The 23,260-nt window shown below is 40.4% G+C and overlaps 1 protein-coding gene across 4 annotated transcripts in view; it reads left to right on the top strand.

Moving 5' to 3' along the window:
• Positions 1-22,685, top strand: part of wnk3 (WNK lysine deficient protein kinase 3) — a 49,923-nt gene extending 27,238 nt beyond the window's left edge. The window contains exons 4-25 of one of the 4 annotated variants that reach the window (XM_079588374.1): positions 468-688; positions 2,865-3,022; positions 3,299-3,387; positions 3,469-3,688; positions 3,936-4,245; positions 4,365-4,471; positions 4,647-4,868; positions 6,330-9,614; positions 10,069-10,109; positions 10,207-10,336; positions 10,421-10,537; positions 10,664-10,765; positions 11,525-11,573; positions 11,775-11,927; positions 12,146-13,764; positions 14,170-14,266; positions 14,763-14,852; positions 16,820-16,902; positions 17,907-18,235; positions 18,325-18,560; positions 19,377-19,558; positions 20,128-22,685. In XM_079588374.1, the coding sequence (XP_079444500.1) occupies positions 468-688; positions 2,865-3,022; positions 3,299-3,387; positions 3,469-3,688; positions 3,936-4,245; positions 4,365-4,471; positions 4,647-4,868; positions 6,330-9,614; positions 10,069-10,109; positions 10,207-10,336; positions 10,421-10,537; positions 10,664-10,765; positions 11,525-11,573; positions 11,775-11,927; positions 12,146-13,764; positions 14,170-14,266; positions 14,763-14,852; positions 16,820-16,902; positions 17,907-18,235; positions 18,325-18,560; positions 19,377-19,558; positions 20,128-20,571 (8,284 nt within the window). In that variant the 3' untranslated portion in view covers positions 20,572-22,685. Of the gene's footprint in view, positions 1-467; positions 689-2,864; positions 3,023-3,298; positions 3,388-3,468; positions 3,689-3,935; positions 4,246-4,364; positions 4,472-4,646; positions 4,869-6,329; positions 9,615-10,068; positions 10,110-10,206; positions 10,337-10,420; positions 10,538-10,663; positions 10,766-11,524; positions 11,574-11,774; positions 11,928-12,145; positions 13,765-14,169; positions 14,408-14,762; positions 14,853-16,819; positions 16,903-17,906; positions 18,236-18,324; positions 18,561-19,376; positions 19,559-20,127 lie in introns of all 4 variants that reach the window. The other 3 variants (XM_079588372.1, XM_079588375.1, XM_079588373.1) reach the window with 3 other exon arrangements.
• The last annotated feature ends 575 nt before the right edge of the window (positions 22,686-23,260 follow it).

Genomic DNA, 23,260 nt, shown 5'->3' with positions numbered 1-23,260 from the left:
TATTGTGAAATGTGTGTATATTATAGATAAATAGATTTTTTTGATAAGTATCGAATAAAATATCTGAAATATTTAAACCGAGGGGGACAACACACCCTCCCCTGCTGTAACACGTTTTCATGGGGATGAAACTAACCCCCAACCCCTCCCACCAGCACCCCATCAGAAACCCAATTTCAAGGGGGCCAACAACCTGCACCAGGGCCCCAGATACCTCAGCTACGGCCCTGGCTGTAAACGATCAATGTTTTGTACCATATTCCGTCATTATTCTATTCAATTTGTTTGTAAATCTGGCCGACTTGTCAGCTTTTTCTGGTATACATGCAAAATGTTTATCATTTGTTTTTTAACCATTTAGGCTGTTGCTGCCAATATTCATTCTAGTTATCAATTTATCAACATCCAGTAAGATTACAAACTTCTTACTTTATTATGAACTCATGACTGTTTTTCCTGTGCTTCAGGTACCTTAAGCGCTTTAAGGTGATGAAGCCCAAGGTTCTACGCAGCTGGTGCAGGCAAATCCTAAAGGGTCTTCAGTTCCTACACACGCGTACGCCACCCATTGTCCACCGTGACCTCAAGTGTGACAATATCTTCATCACAGGTCCAACCGGATCAGTGAAAATTGGTGACCTGGGCCTTGCCACCCTCATGCGGACATCTTTTGCCAAGAGTGTCATAGGTCTGTTACTTTTATTTAGTTTCCGGTGTATAGTAGAAGTTATTCTTTGATATGTGACAGACCCCTTTATAGCCTTTTGGTGAGACACTTTTCCTGAATGGGTGCAGGTCCTTCACACTAGTGGCTGTAATTACGATGACTATCAAGTAGGGCTGGGCGATTGTACAGTAACTTGAGTTTGGATGCAGGTGTAAATTTATGTTCATTAAAAAAACATCTGTAAAAATTGTAACAACCTCATTTTTATTGGGTAAAATTTTGTTTTGCATAGTATTTAGTAGTCGTGTGAATCGTCACTCGTCTCACGATTCAATTCGATTACAATTATCATGTCTTCGATTCAACAGGACCATTTAGAACAAACACTAGTAAAAATTAAAAACGCATGTAGCCGCGCTCGCCGCCTCACACAGCACGCACATACTCGAGCTCAAGCTGTACATTTTAAAATAGTTAGGTGCATTTTTTTATTAGTCACTTTTGTGTTTCGTCTCCCTCCGTCATTTTACGCTAGCGCGAGAAGTGCGTATTGGACGAATCACGTCAGAGAAATGGCAGTAGACTATAATCGATTATGGTTAATAAATCGTCCACATCCGCATTTCAACACCCCTAGTATTTAGACCATGTTAACCACAGGGAAAAATCACGCATTGGACCCTTACTACCATAAATAGTAACTATATTGTTTCTATAGTATTTGTTATGAAAAACCGTAGCCTAAAGACATTTAGTATAATACCAATGCACAAAAACTGCTAGACTATAACTTAAAATACTGAAATTATATTCCATTACTCCGTTAATAGCCTACATTCAGCGTCTACATTAATAATGTTATCAAAATCAATATGAATAAACTACATTTATGCCACAATAACATGGTTTCAGTAAGTGTTACTACAGTAAATAATGGTAAATGTTGGCAACTTGTGAAAAGCTTTCTAACTGTTTTGTTGTGGCTCAATGTTTCTCCTGTTTTCCGCGTCACCCTTGGTGCAAATATCGTCGCTGTTTCATATGACTTTAAACTAGTTTAAATCACGAGGCATTTGATTTGTGGTTTGTATGAGAGAACTCTGCACCGATCTCGAACGCTTCTCACTGGATCTCACAGCGATGTTTAGTGAGCAAGTGATCGAGACGGTCAGCGCGAGTAAATATATTCGCTCTAAGCTCACTATAGTGTGTTTTGAGCCAAGCTGATAAATGTTCTTTGTGGCGCGGTTCAAACGAGCATCTCTGTTTCATTCCATTTGTGGCATCTCAGATGAAACAGAAAAAGAGCACTTATCAGTGTGATGTTCTGCAAAACGCATGCGCATGCATTATTTGCATCCTGCATAAACATTATATAAAACACTTATCAAACTTTTGCTATACATTTATCGAGGAAAATTTAATTGTGATAATTATCTTTATCGTTTTATCGTCAAGCCCTACTGTCAAGGAAAGGTATTCTTGCTTCCTTTGCTCTTTAGCTATCTTAACTCGTATTGCCACATTGGAGCTAACTAAAGAGCACTGTTCCATATTATTGACCGCAATATGTGCACACATAAAAACGTCAATATCTATTGATTTAAAAAAAAAATTGCTAAGAAGAGAGTTAGCACACCGGAGATTCATATTAGTACAAACATAATAAAGGAAGCAACATTTCCAATTTATAGCATTGCTCTTTTTAACAAGGTAAACCTGAACACTCCCAGCAGCAGCATATTTGGAAAAAAGTATTAAATTATTGAAGTCTTACTAAGATTGAGGTAACTGCAAAGGGTATCATGATTAGCAAGATCCGTGAAAGCACCAGGGTGCTGCATAGATGATGATTTCTGCTTGCAGCGGCTAAAATCCTTCATTTGAATTTCAGTAATTGTGAGATCAAGCCTTCTTGATTGTTTTAAAGATTATATACTTGTGTTTTGCAGTTAAGACCGAGGGAAATGATTTGCACTCGTTTTGGCTTGTTTGAGATTTAAAAAAAGTCTCAAATATAGAGAATTCACATTTATAGGCTTCAGAAGTTTCCGTGACTACTTGTGCATTGATTGGCTGTTGTCAAGGAAAAAAGTAGTTATTTTTAATCATAGCAACTGAAGACAAAGATAGCAAAAATGACAAACAGATGCCAAAAGAGATAGGATGTCAAATGAATGTTGTATTGGTTTCTTAGGTACTCCGGAATTCATGGCACCAGAGATGTACGAGGAGCACTATGACGAGTCAGTAGATGTCTATGCCTTTGGCATGTGCATGCTAGAAATGGCTACCTCAGAGTACCCCTATTCAGAATGCCAAAATGCTGCACAGATCTACCGCAAAGTCACCAGTGTAAGTCTTTGTATGACTCTTGATTTGTAGATTATTATTGGGTGAATTCACTAAATTATTGCAATATTAATACAATATTGGGAAGTGAGCCAGGCATATTGTTTAGCAAAGAGTCACAAATAAAAATTTCTCTCAGTGGGCAAAGTTAATTTTTAGTGAATTCACCCTATTGTTTTTATTATTAATATTTAAACACAATTTGTTTATGCACATACTAGCATCCAGGTGTTTTAAGAATCGTGTGGGGGATTAACACACACAATTTTCTCTCTGAAGGGTATCAAGCCTGCCAGTTTTGACAAAGTAAATGACCCCGAGGTAAAAGAAATCATTGAGGGCTGTATTCGCCAAAACCGATTAGAGCGGTAAGCACTTAAATGGTTGAAGTTCTTGTGTAACTGAAGCAAGAATGCAAAGTGATCTAAATTCACTCTTTTCACCCTCAGGCTCTCCGTGAAGGACCTTCTAAATCATGCCTTCTTTGCGGAGGACACCGGCGTGCGTGTGGAGCTTGCAGAGGAAGATACTGGCTGCAAAGACTGCCTGGCCCTGCGCATCTGGGTTGAAGATCCAAAGAAACTCAAAGGCAAGCACAAGGACAATGAGGCCATCGAGTTCAGCTATGACCTGGAGAATGACTTTGCCGAAGAAGTTGCACTGGAGATGGTGAGAAACAGATAGGAGGAAAAGTGTTTTTTTATAAATCTGTAAAAACAGAATTAATGGGAACTACAAGTAGTAGTAAAAACTACTACTACTTTTTTATTTTCTGTTTTTTTTTGCGTCAAGTTTGGAATGACATGAAAACGATGTAAACGATGACAGTTTTTATTTTTGGGTGAACTAGCTCTTTAAGACAACTTTTCTTTTTCTTTTAATTTATTCATTCTCCATTTCTATTGCTTTTTTATAGGTGAAGTCTGGCTTTTTCCATGAAAGTGATGCTAAGGTGGTGGGGAAGTCCATTAGAGACAGGGTGACTCTAATTAAGAAGTCCCGTGAACGGCGACAACAGCAGCTCCTTCAGCAGCAACAACAAAGTCTTGATGACCGCCGTGACTCCACAGTCCTTACCTCCTCCTTTTCTTATGTTCATCCTTCCTGCACCACCTCCTCACAGGGCACAGGAGCGGCTGCAGCTGCTGGGGGTCTGGGAGAGGCAGAAGAGCTGCCAGAAGTAGACCAACATGTCCAACAGCAAGGGACTGCATTGGGCTTCACAGGTGCACAATTAATTTAGAATCACAATCTTATTAACAGGATATAACAGGCACTTGTAACTATTATTTGTTCGAAATTGGTGTATAAATGTTGATTTGGCTGTTTACTTTTCCATATTCAGAGGGTGAGAGTCTTCCTGCTGTCAGTGGACAAAGCCAAGCCTTTTCCGTACCTGAGTCAGGGAACCCATGTGCTCATGCTCAAACCAGCTACCCCACTGGCACATCTGTAAGTACCACTACTTCAAAAACAATTTTCTTAGCTAGTGCCGTACATTCCCTGCTGCTGAATCACCACCATTCTTGCTCATTTGAAACCTTTGTTATACAGTAAAAAATATAAAAAAAATAATTGTTGTGTGAATGTACTCTTTGGTCAGATAAGAATTGTTTCCTTTATGTAGGGAGTCAAAGGAGCAGGGGTTATATCTCACCCCCAGCTGCTCCCTATTGGTCAGAGCGGAGGGGTTTCAAATGTGCCTGTTGGCCAGAATGGTGGGATATCTGGCATTTCCATTGGCCAAAGTGGTGGTGGGGCTCCTAACATTCCTGTGGCACAGACTTTCATTCAACCAGTCGCTATGGCATCACAGGTCCCGTTAAGTGTGCCTCAACAATATTCTCAGGTGATTGTCTCCCTTGTTTGTCTCCCTTCGCTGTGTGTTTTTCTTCTCTCAGTTTACTGTTGCACTGGACACAATAATTAATATCTAAAGCAAATCAATCCAGGGAGACTTGGTTCATTCAGTCTGTCAAATGTTAAGGTATTTTAGAGGAATATGTTGAGGGACTGCGACTGCTAGGATAGTATTTCACTCCTCAAGTTATGTGACTTTGACAAAATATAGACATGGCTCAGAAAAATATATATTTTGATAAGTGTAAATGTATAGACATAGCACTCTGTTACTGAAATACTGAATTAAATTTCCTAAGATATCTATCTGAGCAGTCTGTGACTTTGATTTAGGTCATGTGCTGAGTTACATGATGTTCACTGACCTACATTTTTAATGTTTGGTCCAGAGAACATATTTTTTGTTGAAATTCACTCACTGTATGCTGAACCAAATGAGCTGATAATAAGAAATAATGGTTGTATTGGCTGTTTAGTCCTTGAATTGTAAATATGAAGTGTTTATAGAATATAATTCGTAGATCAATTTATTGTCATATAAAATTGTATGGTGCTAGACAGTAAGACATTTGTCAAATCAAGAATACAGGTAAATACAAAACAACGAATCAAAGCAAACTGACTGCAAAAATGGCCCCATAGCTGTTCACATCAAGTATCATTTGTTTTCATCAAACTTTGTGAAAAGTTGGCATACCTGAACAAATGGGCTGCAGTCATTCATAAACCTTTGCTGCCTAGACTTAATTCACAGAAGCATCATCTTTGAAAATAATAGCGAGGCTGTGAGGCATAGACATACTGTACATCTCTTCAGTGGGTTGTACTGTTATTTAATGTTTTTGGAATTTTCTGTTGACAAAACACTGCAAAAATATCTTTCCAAGAAATTTCAGTAGACCAAAAAGAAAAAAAGACAACATGAAAATTAGTAGTGATCTAGGGGCTTTTTATAGCAGATGACTTTAAAAACAAGGTAAGTCTATCCCTCACAGCCTCGCTTTCATACCTGTCATGGCGCTGCTCTGAATAAAGTCTATTGCAGGGCCAATATTTGCCAGTAGAAATGCATTGTTGTGATTTAAAACTTGTTTTAAAATTGCATTTAGTATAGTACAGCTTTAATGGTGGATTGGTCTGACCTGAACACCATCTGTAATGTCTTTCATTCTTGGAATATAGCTGCCTCTGATCTGAGGTGGTGTATAATCAAAAAACAACAGCATTGATCGTAGTGTGACCAGTCTAAAAATAACCTAATAACTGCACGTGCAGAATGTTGTTTCATGTCTTTTGCTTTCCAAAATGTCTTGTTTCCTTTGGATGATTAATGAAGTGCACTAATGCTTCGCTCTCTCTTTTTCTCCCTCCCACCACTACTTGCTACCCAACTCCATGATCTGACCTATCCATCCTTCCCAAATAATTTCCAAATGTGTTTTCCCACCAGTCCCTTCCACCATACTCAACAGATGTTACATCCTCGCAAATGTTACACTCCCGACCCGCTGATGCTTCCACTCCCCACAGTTCTCTTGTACAGTCGCAGTCATACATCCCCCCAATATCACCCCAGGCACCCATGACTGTCCTCACTTCCTCCATCCCAGCTGGAGAACCCATAGCATCAGCAGGCAACACCATGCCACCCATGCAGACCCAAACTAGTATTGCTCCTGTTCAACCTAATGATGTTTTGCCCAAGCAAACAATTGTTCAGACGCAACAGCAGGTGATGTCAGACTTGCCCGGAACGTTGCAACTGAACATTCAGCAAGCAACACCACAAAAGCAGGCAAATATAATGCAGCAGCGCCAGAGTGTGGTGTTGCCACAGCCGACGGACCAGGTTCAACAAATGTCCGTTTTATTACAACAGCCACAGAATATAGAACAACCCCAGGTGGTTCTACAGGAACAACTACCACATTCCAGTGCATCTCAGCAGCCATATATCCCATTGCCACAGCAGAACCAGCCAACAATGTCCAATCCACAGCAAAGTGAGCTACAACAGCAGGTGTACATACAACAACCTCCAAGCAAACCCCAACAAGTTGTGATACAGCAGCATCAGCTGTCAGTACAACAATCCTCAGTAGAACAATATCAACACCAGACTCAGCAGCAACAGGCACAGCAAGTTTATGTGCAACAAATAGCTGAATCACAAGAGCAGGGCATGATAAAAACCATGGTACAACAGCCACCGGTACTTCAAACAATCCAGCAGCCATTGCAATTGACGGAGCAACAACAACAGCAACTTCTGATTAGGCAACAAATTGAGCAACAACAGAAGGCCGTTTTGCAAAATCAAATGGAGCAACAACATCAACAACAAGTTTATATTCAGCCACAACAAGTGGAGCAACAACAAATTCTTCTGCAGCAACAACAAAACTTGGCCGTACAGCAACAGATCGAGCAACAGCAGCAAGCATTACAGCAACAAAAGCAAATAGAACAGCAGCAAAAAGCCATTTTACAGCAACAGGTGGAACAACAAAGACAACAGCAACAGGCTTTGTTTCAGCAACAGCAACTGGAGCAACAACAAGCACTATTGCAGCAGCAGCAACGTGAACAACAACAGGCTCTTCTGCAGCAACAACAGTTGGAACAGCAAGCTTTGCTACAACAACAGCAGCAACTCCAGTTAAAGCAGCAACAAGCGCTTTTACATCAGCAACAGTTGGAGCAGCAACAGCAGGCTTTGTTTAAACAGCAACAACAACAGCAGCAGCAGCAAGCACTCATTCAACAGCAGCAAAAGTTAGAGCAAAAGGTACTGCTGCAGCTTCAACAGCAGACAAACATTGAACAGCAACAAACTTTACTACGCCAGCAGCAACAGCAGCCTCAGCAGATAGAGCAACATGTTTTACAGCAACAGCCGCAACTACAGAAGCCGACAGATCAACAATTGCAGCAGCAGATATTTCAACAACAGACTGAGCAGCAACAACAGACATTGCTACAACAGAGTCAGTCACAGATGCAGCAACATTTTCTGATGCAACAACACCAGATTGAATTACAGCGACAACAAGCTCTACAAGCCGAGAAACAACTGCAACAAGTTTTGATGCAGCAACAGCATATAGAGCAACATGCAGCTCTTGTAGATCAGGCAAACCTAGGGAAATCACAGCCTCCTGAGATGGTCCAGCAGATTAGTCAAATGCAGCACTCTCAACAAATAATGTCCCCACAACCTCAATCTCATCTTTCTCAACAACAAACACAAACTGAGCAGCAACAGGTCTTGATTCAGCAGCAACAAGCCATCCTTCCCCAAGCATCGCATAGACCTTCTCTGGTAGATTTACAAGTTCCAACCTTAGTTCAAGCGGTTCCAAAAATGGTTAGTGCTCAAATACCTAGTCAAGTTCCAGCCCCAGTACTCATCCAGCAACAGGTACCACCTCAGATACCAGCTCAACCTTCAGCGCAAGTTCAAATCCAGAGTCAAGGGGACCCTGGAATTTATGGTCCGATTCTCCTGCAGACTCAAAGTCATCCTGCACCACAGTCAATGGGAGGCCATATTCAAGCAGGCCAGCTGCAAGTTCCACAACCGACCCAACAAATCACATCTCCAACACAAGTTCCTACACCACAATCCATTCATTCGTTTGTACCAACTCCAACACAAATGGTCTCACAAGGGCAAACCCTTACATCCCAAACTCAATTGGTACCACCTCAAGCTGCAACTTCTCTCCAGTGTCAAGTCGTGGTAGGGTCACCTGCACCTGCTCCTCTTGTGCATGCTACAGTGCCCACTGCTTCTACACTTATGCCCACACAATATGCTCAAGCACCTGTCGGTCCGCAAACCATTCAGTCTCTTCAACTAGACCTCACACAACCTGTGAAACAACAACAGCCGCCTGTGCAGCAATATCAGCAAGCAGTACTTTCTCCTGTGTCACATGCGCCTGCCATCAACCCAATGGCCACTTCATCAATGCAGTGCTATTTACAACAGACAAATCAATCACAAATGCAGGCTCCTCCCGTCATCCAAGCTCAGCAACATCCAGTCAGTGTGGCCTCGATGCAGGCGGTCTTGAAGCCCATGCCTCCTGTGCAACCTCAGGCTATCCAACAGCATGAGCAGCAACTGCCTCAAGCCCAACATTTGCAGCAACAGCAACCACTCCACCATCAACATCAGACCCAACCTGTGCAGCAGCTTTTGCCCCCTAATGCTGTTCTACCACAAGATCTCCACCAACAACCTTGTCAGCCTCAATCAGTGCCCCAACATATGCTACCGGTAAACATAGCTCCCAGTCAGGTACGTCAGACCCAAGCTAGAACGGGACCTCTGTACAGTCAGGTGGTTTCGTGTCTACCACCCCTGCCCCAGAACCAGCAGAAACAAACTCTTCCTGCTCAAACACACACACAGACTACCATGCAGTCACAAACACACTCAAACGCACAGGCACAGACCCACATAGAGGCTACTGGGAGTTTCGAGCAGCCTCATTACTTCCAAACTGCCTTTATACCATCACAAATCCCCCCAAGTCCATCTCATTCTTCCCTACAGCCCTCTGCCACTCTCCCAGCAGAGGCACAGCTAAACCAGGCAAGGCCTGCTGACATGATCCCTGATTTCCCTCCTACTGTCAATGCTTCACAGGCCCATGACTCTAATGGCTCTGTGTTGCCCACCACCTCGCTAGCAGAAAGTGATGCTGCATTGCTGGGCATTGCTCAGGTACAAAAGCACTTTATATTAGTTTCAAATATATAACATATTACAGTGAGCATTTTTGTCCAGCGAGTATAGCTATATATAAGTGACCAATATACATGTATGAAGTTTCTGCAGATTAATGAAGGTAGAAGACAAACATCTATCTCTTCTAACTCCGTTAACTTGAGATACAAGACCCACTACTTCTTAACACATCTTAACACCTGCAAAACCAGTTTAACTTACAAAAATCAAACCAAATGTGTGTCTCTTGAATTCAGGACAGTTATTTTGTTTTTGGTTTACACAAAGTATTGTGTAATTATTTGCTTTTTTTACTTATGGAGTTTTTATTATTTGTTTTATTATTTGCATATCTCATTACATAACTGATGTTTTGTTTTTCTTTTTGTTCTTCTGTTGGTATGTGGTGGTTCCTGTCTGTTTGTTTGTGTCTTTTCTCTTGTCTAAACAGGAGAGCCCACACCAGTCTGCCAACAGGGGCTCCTCATCAGGGTAAGTAGTTTTGTGTACTTTTGTGTAATATTTGGTATACATTTAACTGCACAAACATATTTTTATGTATTTATTGTTTAACATTTTATGAATCCAGCTCTGTTCCTTCCAATGGAGATGAGGCTCAATCGCTGTGGGCCAGTGGAAAACTAGATAAGGTAAAATCTCAGAGGAGATCATCCTGTCAAAAGACTGAAAAAACTCATTTTCAACTCAGCATGTTGCAGGTATGTAAATCACAATATTTATAATAATTTCTGAGCTTTTTTAATTAATTGAATCATATATTATGAACACTGTCAATGTTTTAGGTCTCAGGAACAGGGGACAACATGGTTGAGTGTCAATTGGAGACTCACAGCAACAAGATGGTCACATTCAAGTTTGACATTGAGGGAGATGCACCTGAAGACATTGCAGATTACATGGTGAAATATGTTCAGCAGCTATGTGAATCATTTGCTTCTTAAGAAGCTACATATTAAGAGAATTTGTGATAGCTGATCCTGACCTGTTGTTCACTGGTAAATATCCTCTCAATGTGTTTTGTTTAGGTGGAGGAGGATTTTGTCCTTGAGCCTGAGAAAGAGAAATTTGTTGGGGAGCTGAGAGCTATAGTGAAGAAAGCTCAAGGAATACTTAGCACTCAGTCACAGGTCTAACCCTAACCTATTTTTTTGTTTCTGAAATGCCATTGAATATATGCCAACATTCAAATAGTATGCTCAAATAGTTCTCAACCTCTCCTGCAGGGACCCCCTGACAGGCCATGTTTCTGTTTTAACCCTGAAATGGCACACCTGATTCAATTAATTAATGGCTTAATGAGTAGTTATTCGAGTAGGAATTAGTCAATTAATCAATTAGTCAACTACTCATTAAGCCTTTAATTAATTGAATCAGGTGTGCCATTTCAGGGTTAAAAAAGAAACATGGCCTGTCAGGGGGTCCCTGCAGAAGAGGTTGAAAGAAAAAAAAGGTATTATTTTGAAATGTATTTACAAATTAAAATAAGTTTTTTTTAAATGTATTTTTATAATTTATTCCTGTGATGGCAAAGCTGAATTTTCAGTAGCCATTACTCCAGTCTTCAGTGTATTATTGTACTACACATTAATCTTGGGAAATCTTCCTAATATGCTGATTTGATAATCAATGTTGAAAACAGTTGTGCTGCTTAATAATTTTGTGGAAACTGTTGTGCAATATCAATAGAAACCGCAGTTATTTGTTTCTCTAAAAATGATATTACCGGTACATGTAAAAGTCTTTACTGTGACTTGATCAAAAAACTGTAATGTGTCCTTGCTAAAAATTTCTTTCTTTCTTTCTTTTGTAACTGAGCACACATTTTTGAACGTTTGAGTATGTTTGGTTTGTTATTTCTAATTTTATGAGGTTTTTTCCTGTCTCAGACTGGGTCCTTGGAGCAACTCCATGTGGGCACCCCATCCAGTGCAACAAGTGTGTAAAACCTTCTGATCTTGTCATAAATGAAACTGAAGAATAAAGTTTGGATTAAAGTTGTGTTGTCTTTGTAACTTTGGTGTCTTTTTATCTTGATTAAAATAAAAAAGACATATTAACCAAGACTTTTTTAATTTTACACTGTTATTACAGTTAGTAGCAAAATAAATTTTCTGTGTTATTCTCCTATTTGCAAAGTGGATTCAGCCCCTCAGTCTTCCCCCGTGGGTCGCTGGCGATTCTTCATTAACCAAACCATTCGCCATCGTGACTCACAGTCCAACCAGGGAGCTTCCACTTCCCCACCAATGGGAGAGAGCCTAGTTCCCAAGTCCATAGAAATGGAAAAAGGTAGAGAATTCACTGTGACGCACAGTACTGTTTGTCTGGTGTGAAATTTGAAATTGAAATACTTGCATAACCCAAACTAAAATGGATTGAGTGACAGTTTACAACATTTCTGTTGTTAATTTCAGCTAAGATAGCGATATAGTGATGATAATTAATAAGATGGATAGTAATTAGCATGACATCTGAAGAATTTTCTACTCTGTCTAATGTATTATCAGATCATGAGAGCCCTCAGCGCTCAGAGTCTTTTGCTGGGATAGCATCTTCCCCGAGTTCTTCAATATCTGCATCCTCTCCTCTGGTCTCTACTGTATCAGCCCCTGCATCCATGTCAGCCTCAGCCATTGCTGCCCAAAAAGATATAACACCCTCTGCCTTGCCAACAGTAGAGCAAGTCTCCTCTGCTACCTTGACTACAGGCTCAATCCCTGTCATGGCTTCTAGCACCTCTGCCGCTCCTTTCCCTGCAGTTGCAGCCCTCACAGGCTCCAATGTGGAACAAGGAGATGCTGCAGTTAAAGGTGAGGGTGAACAGCCCCTCTCTAACTTGTCTGCTTATGGGACCCCTCCAGCATCTCTGGTGACCCACACTGATCCATCACAGAAATTGCTAGCTCAAACCCAAATGGCATCCTCACAGACACCAGATATACTTAAACAGACCCAGACACTACAGTTAGCAATGGCCACCACCGAACAGGCTCAGCAACCACAGATTGCACCTCATCCAGTGCTCCAGGTCACTCCACAGCCACCTAAACTCCAGCCTAGCGAGTCAAAAGCACTATCACAGCCGATACCAGTGGAGACGGTCCCTTTGCAGGAAGGCCTTCCAGCTGCCCAAGTTCAGCAGGTCCCTCACCAACAAGTACCAGTTGATTTTCAACAGCTAGCAATGCAACAGACCGCATTCTTGCAGCAACATGGCCTCCAGCAAACAGCCAATGCTGAGCAGATCCAACACCACACGGTAGAACAGTACGTGTCTCAAGAAACCACACCGGCCCCAACGATGCTGTCCATGCATCCTCAGCATTGCTTCCAGACCCAGGATCCCCTACAGCTTCGAGCTCAGTTTCAGCCTGTAATCCCGCAGCAGCTCTCCACAGAGCAAACGCAGATGTTACTTCAGCAGGTACCGCATGATATGATGCCTATGGCACAAACCGTAGTGCCTCCGGCTGTGCAGAAGCAGGCATCTGTCCAGCACTCGGAGTCTGAGCTGTCCACTGGTGAGGACACCATCAGCCACTCCGCCCCACCCTATCCCTCTTCGGACACCGCTCTCCCACCCCTCCCACTCTCTGAAACTACTCTTCCCGCCCTCTCCCATACATTCACACCCTCTCCTGCCCAGCCCTCCTCGGTTGCCGAGTCAGACAGCGAAGGCCCGCCCAAAATCGAGTTTGTGGACAACCGAATCAAGACTTTGGATGAGAAACTGAGGACTCTGCTGTATCAGGAGCACAGCGGCAGCGGGGCAGCTCTGGGAAGTGGCTCCACGGGCGGCCCTGCTCCTGCCCCCTCGGGATCTTCTGCAGCCTCCACAGCAGTTGATGAGTCTTCAGAGCCCCCCTATACGTTCTCCCCACTTCCTGTCTCCTCCTCAGACACCTCCCCTCACTCCACCTCTTCCACCACCTCCTCCACCACCCCTCGTTCTTCCTCCACCTCTCCAGATGGAGAGCGGGAGAGAGCAGGTGAGGAGGAAACAATCCCTTCTGCCGTGCAACAACAGCCTGCATCATCCTTCTCCTCTACATCCCCTCCATGCTCCCTCCTTTCCCCTCCACAGGAGCCTGGATCCCCGAAAGTGCCCAGTGAAACATCAGTAAGCGTAAGTGGGGTGTTTATAACAGATCAGTTGCAGGAAGCTTATTATTTTTTTCCCCAATCCATTTTATTAAAAAAACCATTAAAATGCAGTTCATATATACAAACAAACAAATGCATCTCTTCAATAGTGAGGATGTTTTTTCTTTTCTGAATTAAAATTAATTTTGTTTTTCGTCGGGACATAAGGTAAAAAATGTCAGGTATTACAGCTGTCCACATATAATGAAAATTAAGCCTTTTTAAAGAGAACTTTATTAATAGTTTGTCATGATATTTTATCATTTAAAAAAACTGCTTTTTTTTTATAAGAAAATCTTTAGCCAAAATGTGTTTTTTCATAAAGACAGCGATTTTATTCTCACATCTTACGTTTGTTCAATCCCTGTTGCTCACATGTTGTGTCCAGGCTCCCCCTTCCCTCCCTGGAGATGTTCTTTTGCCTTCCTCTTCTCAGTCGCCCATCCCACTGTGGCCTGGACAGCAGCAGCAGCACAATGAAGGAGGTGGATATTTTGGCCTAAACCTGACATGTCCTAGTATCAGAAATCCTGTTAGCAAGAAATCCTGGACTCGCAAATTCAAAAGCTGGGCATGCAAACTGCGCCACTCCGCCAGCTTGTTCAAGAAGCCCAGAGTCCAGCAAGGTAGTGTCCATAGGAAGCACGCAAGAGAGAGCGAGTGAGGGATGTGGGTGGGCACTGACCTGAAACAAATGTTTAGATTAAAATTAATGTAGCCAATAATATAGCTGAGTCTTATCTTGCTAGATAGGGATTTCTTAATTTCTAAAAATGCTGTTAGAATTAATAATTAGTTATTAATCCTAATAGTCTTTCCATGGTGACGTGGTTGTTGCTTTGCTTAGTCTGTACTGAAATCATTACATCATCTAGCGATCAATTTTTCTTGCTTGAGTTTTTGTTTAAAAGGAATTGCTCTGCTGTACATTAACATTTATGTTGTAGCCTCCTTTTTGTTTTGTCTGCATGGGTTACCCAGGGGTAAGAACAGAGGAGTGTAGAAAGGAAAGAGAATCTAAGAGGGATGACCCTTGTGCGTCGCACCTGGATCTGAGTCTCCATCCCCAGCGTATGCAGTGCAGTATTGCGGCACCCGTGCCCCTCACCTTCCTGCACCCTGCCTCACTCACCCAGAGCACCTGCAGTTGAGAAATAGCACACTTGTTTACAAGTTACATGGGCCAGACTCTGAAGTTTGCACCTGTTCATTTTTATTTGTTTAGGAATTGAAGAGGCGTGATACTAGATACTACATATTGTTCATCATGCCCACTCTAATTACATTTCTGTCCATTCTAATGCAAAAATAACAGCTGCAAAAAAAATGTTAATACTGAGAAATGAATCTGGCCCTCATTACATTTTTGAATTTACATTTTATGCACCATTGACACTGTATATTTATGAATTAACTTTAGCAAGTAAGTCACTTGCTAAGCTTTAGCAAGTGAGTCATTCTAATGTCTAGTAAAGCGAACAGCATTTTTTCAGGTGCTGCAGTAGCAATCCATTTTTCATATAAGTGTAGATTTTATTTATCCCTGAACTTTAGATCATATCCTGTTCTTTCCTATCTGGGCAGACTTTTAGAATGTTTTATTTTTTTGCATGTCCATGGGTTTGTTTGGAATGGAATACTAGCATACTGCTGTCCTTACAGTTTTTGTTTAAAAACTGGCATGTGGAAAAAGTACACAGTATGCAATGATAAACATTTCACCATTTCATTACTATAAGTTTGGGGTCAGTAAGAGTTAGAAGAAAAAAGTAGTAGAAATAATTAGATATTAGTACTTTTATTCAGCAAGGATGCGTTAAATTGACCAAAAGTGTCAGTAAAGACTTGCATTGTTAGCAAATATTTGAAATCACATTTTAAAATATATTTAAATAGTTGAGAGTTATTTTAAATTGTATAATGTTTCACAATATTACGGTTTTTACTGTATTTTTGGTTAAATAAATGCAGTCTTGGTGAGCATACCCCAAACTTTTGAACAGTAGTGAACATTCAGTGGCATGTTGGAAATAAATTATCTAATTTTGTAGTACAAATGGCAGTCTAATCAAGGTACTCAAATATAGTTTCAGGCTCTTAAATTATTATTTAATTGAATGAAAACGGAACATTAGCATTCTATGCACAGTATAAATACTTAGTATAAAAAGTATGATGGGATACAGTATTCCTTGTATTGTTCTCTGTTTGTATTCAACACATTTAGGTGAAAATGTCATATCTAAGTAATCTGGATGATCCATAAATACTGATAATTTTTATTCTTTGCACAATATACATGCTTAGTATAAGTAATATGGTAGTATGCCATTCCTAACATAGCCTACATAGCCTACAGACTAAATATTCAACATGCATATGTGTGTGTGTATATGGCTATGTATCATGAAAAGCACCTTAGGACCATCAACTAGAAATAGTCACTGGAATGATACAGTGTTTCTGTATACACACCATGAACACGCAGTAGATGTAGATTATTCACACATGCTGACTGGTATCACTGCCGCTCTCTAGGGAGTGGTGATAGAGTCTGACAGATGAATGCAATCGTGTGAGTGTGGATGGATGGGGGCATACTTCTGTTTATTACTCTCTAATGTTTTAGAAGTTATGGTGCAGAGATTGTTCTTCTATGAGCTGGCTTTACTGTTTGTTAAATCTGCTCCCTGCCACCCCTCCCCAAACCCATTCCCCATCACACTCTGCGTCCACTCAGCATGGCATTTGAGATGATAATCATATCCGTATTCATGTCCACCGACTGCCAGTGATGGTGTAATTTGACATGCTGACTCTATAATCTCACCATGTGAACATGCATGGATGCTTGTTAGTCAAAGATCTGTTGTGTGGTGTAGTTATTAATGTCATCTTCCTGTGTCTGTGGTGTCTTCTGTTTGTGTGCTTATTTGTGTTATATATTTTTTTTCATTATCTGTATGTTCCCATTTCATTTTACTATTGTCATTGTGTTCCCTCGTCTTTGCGTCTCTCTCTTTATTCCTTCTGATAAGATGTCAACTTCAGCCAAGGCCTGGAAGAGGAGAGGGAGGCATCTGCAAATAACCAACCCTGCTCGCACAGAGGGCGTTTCCAGGTACAGCCATTGTTCTGCCATTTTCATTTTGCAATAGCTCAATCTTTTCACTTTCTTGTCAGACAGGAAGAAGTGTAAACATTGAGACAACCACATACACCATAGACACAGTTAAAATAGAAAGATAGCCGTCAACCAGCTATAAAAAACTCTTAACTCTTTAAAAATAAAAGTTTTAACACTCTACTTCATCAACAGTGCGCACATAACTAAATTGTATCATCAACATTTATTATTACAACATATTTACACTACCCTTCAAAAGTTTGTTTGGTAAGATTTTTATTAATTTTATTTTTTGAAAGAGGTGGCTTATGTTCATATTACAATTTAAAATATCTATTTTTGTTTTATCTTTTAAAATTTAATTTATTCCTGTGAAGGCTAAGCTACATTTTTAGTATCATTGATCCTTCAGAAATCATTCTAATATTCAGATTTGGAGCTCAAGAAACATCTCTGATTATTATTATTATTATTATTATGTTAAAAGCAGTAGCGCTGTTTAATATTTTTGTGGAAACTGGTACAATTTTTAGGATTATTTGATTAACACATTTTTTTTGTTTGTTGATTTGCAATCTTTTGTAATGTTAAATGTATTTACTCTCACTTTTATCAAATGAATGCATCCATACTGAATAAACGTATTAATTTCTTTCTTTTTTTAAATTACTAACCCCAAACATTGGAACGGTAGCATAAAATCAATAATAACTTGCTTCTTGCTTCTGATTGTTTGAATAACGCTTTCCATTTACAACCTTATGGTGGTGTTCATGTGCTTACCTTATAAACACAATCATTCCACCATGACTAATAAGAAGCATGAGATCACTGAGTGACTTTCCCTTATATATGACAAGTAGTCCATCCAATCCAATTTTTTAGCTGTTGGTCAGTTTACGCATATTGTCTCTTTTTATCTTTATTGTGATCCTAGTTGCCACAAATAATTTATACTTTGTGAAGTAACTGCTACTTCCTATTCTCTTTTCTTGTAGGTGATTCCAGTGTCCCAGTCCGCAGAGCCCCTTTCACCGCAGGAAGCTGCACCAAGCCAAGGATTCACGCAAAGAAAAGTTGGCCGTTTTTCAGTTACACAAGCCGAACAAAGTGAGGAAAATTTGACTGACAGCTCTCCTGTGTCACCTGACCTGGAGCGAGAGAGGAGGAAAACCAAAGGGAAGGATGGTGAGAAAGAGGAGAGGAAAACTACAGTGCCCACCCACCCACCCAGAAGTCACGCACGATCGCCCCTGGGCAGCAGCGACGATGAGAGCGAGGTGGAGGATGAAGATTTGAGGAAAGAGCTCCATAAGCTGAGAGAGAAGTGAGAGCAGTTGAATTCTGCACTGCTGTTCTTCGTATACTAATACTTCTAAATCTACTATTACTTCCTCATCTCTTTTATCTTTGTAGACACATCAAAGAGGTGGTGTCCCTGCAGGCACAGCAGAACCGAGAGCTGCAGGATTTGTACAGGCAGCTTCGCTCTCTGAAAGACCACAGACATCCTCTGTCCATGACCCTGCCCCGGACCTCTCCTTTGCCCGCTGCACCCCTCGCCATCTCCCCACGCAGACCCCGACCCGCCAAAGCCAAGCTCCGGCCCCGACCCCACTCTCACATGGATAACAACGGAGTCACACACCAAGGTACTGCCATAATGAAGAGTTAGAATTAGCTTCTTTTTTTTTTGTTTTCTTTTTTTTTTTACTATAATCCACTTTTACGGTTTTCCTGTTGCTTTTAAAACACACACTCAGGGAGTCTTCAGCAGTCTAGTAGTTATTCTGGTAGGGAGAAAAGCAGGCTTCACTCATACTGCAAGCCTGAGAAAACCCCATCACTGACTGCTAATAGAGGTACTAAAGCTATAGAACATGCTCAAAATAATAATACATTACCATTCAAAAAAAAATACTTTAATACTTTAATCAGCAAGGATGCATTAAATTGATCAAAAGTGACGGCAAAGATTTGTGTGATGTTATAGAAGTTTTCTAATACAAATAAATGCAGGGTTTTTTTTTTCAACTTTCTATTCATCAACCAATCCTGAAAAATATTTATCAGGTTTCCACAAACACATTAGGCAGCAAAACTGTTTTCAACATTGATAATAAAAAGAAATGTTTCTTAAAGATAAATCAGCATATTTGAATGATTTCTAAAGGATCATGTGACTGAAGACTGTAGTCTGTAGAGTAATGATGCTGAAAATTCAGCTTTGACATCACAGGAATAACTATTTTAAATGTATTAAAATAGAGTTATTTTAAATTGTAATAATATTTCACAATATTCAATACAATATTTACTTTGATCAAATAAATGCAGCCTTGTTGAGCATAAGAGACTTCTTTCAAAAACTCTACCTATCCTAGACTTTTGAATGGTATTGTAATTAATAAGGATTATGTTGTCTTTATTTAATGGCATCTTTAACAATTCCATCATTTTGTTTTCAGACCAGAGTCCTTCAGGCCAGGTTTCTGCCAATAGAAAGAGCACATTCACAGATGAACTGCATAAGCTTGTTGATGAGTGGTCAAAAGAAGCTGTTTGCCCTGCTCTGCCTAAGCCTTCACTGAATCAAATCAAACAGATCCAACAAGTGCAGGAGTTGGGCGGATGGGGTCAGACTACTGAGGTAAAGCATTCATGCAACAAATACAGTGTCTCCATTTGCACTATCCTGTACCTATAGGTTAAAATATTTAGCTGTGATTTATACAGTGGGATTCAAAAGTCTAAAGGTACGATCACATTAGTAAAATTTTGCAAGCAAAAAATATTCCTTGTCTATTGTCAATAGTGTTGCAATGTATGAAGCACCGCTCACACAAGTCTCTTTTAAAACAAGCACCTTTCTGTTGGTCAGTGCAGCAAATTAGAGTGACCAACATGAACCCGTGGCGAAATCTGACAGGGAAAATGTTTCACCCTCCTGTTTGCGTGGATATCTAATGAAATCACTGTTTCATCCTCAAAAACTCACGAAAACTTAACAATGGTAATCGAGACTTCACCTTAAGAACACTAGAGAAAATCAAAATAGGAGCATTTTCAAGTAATTCAATACCATTACCACACCTGTGTGCTTAGACTCACAGTCCTTGATTTTAAATATAGTTTCAGACGTCTGGATTCCTCTGTCTTGTTAGTTGTGATGCTAAAACTAAACTAAAATAATAAGTAAATAATGTTTCTATCTTGCAGACAACAGCTTCATCGGGTTGGTTTTCCGGGGCTCCTTTAAGTACTCCTGTATCAGTCAGCATGACTACAATGGCATCCACCCCCTATAGTACCATCAGTGGACAAACGCAGCCGCCTTCAACGCAATTTCCCATCGCTCCTCTACCCCAGCAGAATGCACATCTGCAGTACAGCCCGTGTCCCCTGCACCCGCAGCAGGTCCAGCTCCTGACAGGATCCCAGCCCCTGGTGTCTGGCACGCCTCCCCCCAGCGCCTCCCCCTTGCTCATGACTGCAGCGGAGTCTCCTCTGCCCCCCGCCACCAGCATCACAGCTGCCTCTGCCCCCGCCGCCACCGCCAATCAAGACACCATTTTCTGCTCGTGCTCCACCTCCGCTCTGCCCTCCAGTGCCAAACTTCACTCCAAACCCTCCACGTCCACACTTCCTTTAGGACAGCAGTGAGATGAGGTCTGTTTGAGAAGATGGAGAGGAATACCCGATGCTGTACAGGAAGGACACTAGTAGCAAGTGGTTGCGTGTTGGTGTGTGTGGGTATGGGGGTGTATAAATACTGTAGTGTGTGTATTTGTGTGAGTGTGTGTTTGTGTTGCATTTTTCAATACATATCCTCTGTGTGTTTCCCCACCGTCAAGTTTTATATCTGACTTAGTTGGACCTGAACTCGCCCTATATAGAGACATTTTTGACGAGATATGATCCTCTTTGTTTTTATTTATCAGTGCTTCAAACGAAAGGACTATTTGAATTTTAAAAAGTGCAATTAGTAAAGATATTTAAATTCTTTTCTGTGTTGTTGTGACGTGGGTCTGTATAGCTTAAAAGAAATATTTTTTTATATATACGCACAGAAACGACAACAACCAGACGTCAGCAGTGAAGCGCCATCTTAATAGAGCACAACGGATTCTGCCGGTGGGCGAGATCAATCGCATGTTCCAGCGCAGAGCATGGTAACCCTGCAGCCATCATCTTAGCTACGAAAACACGTGTTGTGCACGGATAAGGCATGCTTCTCATGTATTATATTTTACAATGATAAATAGCGGTAACGTTTTAGATTTAGCCAAGATTTTTTTCTAGAATAACAAATAGCCATTGACTAATTCCTTTTACGGTCCTGCAATTGATTCTGAGAAAGAAAAAAACAGTTCTTCAGTTCATTTGATTTCAAATGAAACTAGCTAATATGATTGCAGTATTTTTCACTAGCAGGCGTTCATACTTTTAAGGTTTACACTATTAACATTAATCCCATGATGAAGAGTGCAAGACTAGACGGCTGTTTGGAAAGCTCAAGTGAAGTGAACGCAGCTTGTTCTTGTTCTTGTCTATTTTTGCACAGTCCCGTATGAACGTGCTTCCGTGAACACCGAACTGTGATCTGTGAGTTTGCTTTTCGTGAACGCAGCAAATCAATCAGCAAAACACTGGCAAAAAGATGTTCCTCATTGAATCTGGCATTTCATCAGATACTGCTCTGGTGCTAAATAAGATATAGTACTGCCATGCAAATTTACAATTGGGAGAACATTCAGAAATAGTTTGCCTTCTACAGTGTATTTTTCTACACTGATCATACGTGATTCATCTAGACCAAGATATCAGTGCCCAGACTTTAAATCAGACCTGTAACCAGACTACTGAAGATTCAGTCTGCATTCGTAAACCTGCAATGCCCATATACAGAAAACTGGCTGTTTTTAATGTTTTGTTGAAAAAAGGAACTGAAGGTTGGTATGAAAGAGGCATCCTGCGTTTTTCAACAAGTAGGTGAGAGATGAACAGGATGGAATGTATTGTGTAAAGTGCACAGGGAATGAGGAACGGATTCGTTTTGTGAAGCTTTTTAAATTGTGCTAATGCTAGAAATCGTGGATGTTACAAAAAGAAGTCAACATGACCGTTGCCTACAGACGATTGGGATCATACAGTTTTCAGTATTTTATGTCCTTTTTCTAAAGACAAGACCCACCTCCTTACAGGAAACCCACAGTGTAGTGGTGAGCAAAAAGCTGTTGTCTAAGAAAGCTCCAACGTTAGCCATTTGATCTGTACAAACGGGAAATGTAAAGATAACCCTCTGCTGAAGTGTTACAAAAATGTAATCTAAAAAGAAACCATTATTTTTGTATTTTGAAAGGGGTTGTAAAAATGTAAAATTGTGTACTGATCAGTGTTGAGAAAGCTGTGATATCTGATAAGACACAAGTCCTAAACAGTTTCTTGAGTTCCCCTGGCTTACAGCTTTACCCCAAAAGTGTTCAAAGATTATGAGCTGATACAAAATTTTGATTTTTAGAGGGATTTTAATTCAATGCAAATCATTGGGAAAATTAGAAGTCAAATCATTTCTTCAGTGGAGTAACTTTTGGGTGAAGTTGTTCAGTAAAACTAGGGGGACCACCAATAATTGAAGGTTATTTAAGTTAAAATAATCTATAGAGGACTAAACGTATTGCTGGTGATTTAGCTACTGTAAATTGTAACTAATTCAACTGTTGATTCTATTTATGTTTTGTAACTAATCAAAAATAAACATCAAATGTTGAATATCAAAGTGTTAAGGATCGTTTTATGTGACCCAACAGAATGTTATACATTTAATGCGTTAATGCTTAAGTTCTACTGATCCTAAACATTTGAAGTGTAGTATATGCTCATAACACGCCGTTTCTAACTGATTACACTGCCTGTAATATTCAGTGATGCCTGTAATATTCAGTGATACCGGTAGAGGTCTCACTGGCCTAATATTCTGAAAAGAGAGCAAGCATTATTTACTTTACTGTATACAATCACAATATGACAAGACCTGTTTCTTCTGCCAATCTCTAATCAGTGATAAAAGGCTATATACTTAAAATGTCCATCAATGCAAAGACAAGAAGCGCATATCGGCTACTGTTCAATAAGGAACATGTTAGCCAGACTTTTAAAAAGTTGAAAATAAGTACCACAAAGCAAGGTTTTGCTGTCAGATAAGAAAATGAGCAGCCATTAGCTGCCATAACTAAATTCATATAACGAAGCGTGATCTTAAGCGTTTACTCTTCTCTCCGATGTGTGCGTTTACCACTGTACAGTGGACAGTCTGTTGAGATCAGGCATGTTCTGCTGTGGGTCCAGAAGT

Source organism: Phoxinus phoxinus, assembly GCF_949152265.1.
Source record: "Phoxinus phoxinus genome assembly, chromosome: 18".
Lineage (NCBI taxonomy): Eukaryota > Metazoa > Chordata > Actinopteri > Cypriniformes > Leuciscidae > Phoxinus > Phoxinus phoxinus.
The sequence above is the reverse complement of the archived record's forward strand: the minus strand, read 5'-3'. Positions and strand labels throughout refer to the sequence as shown.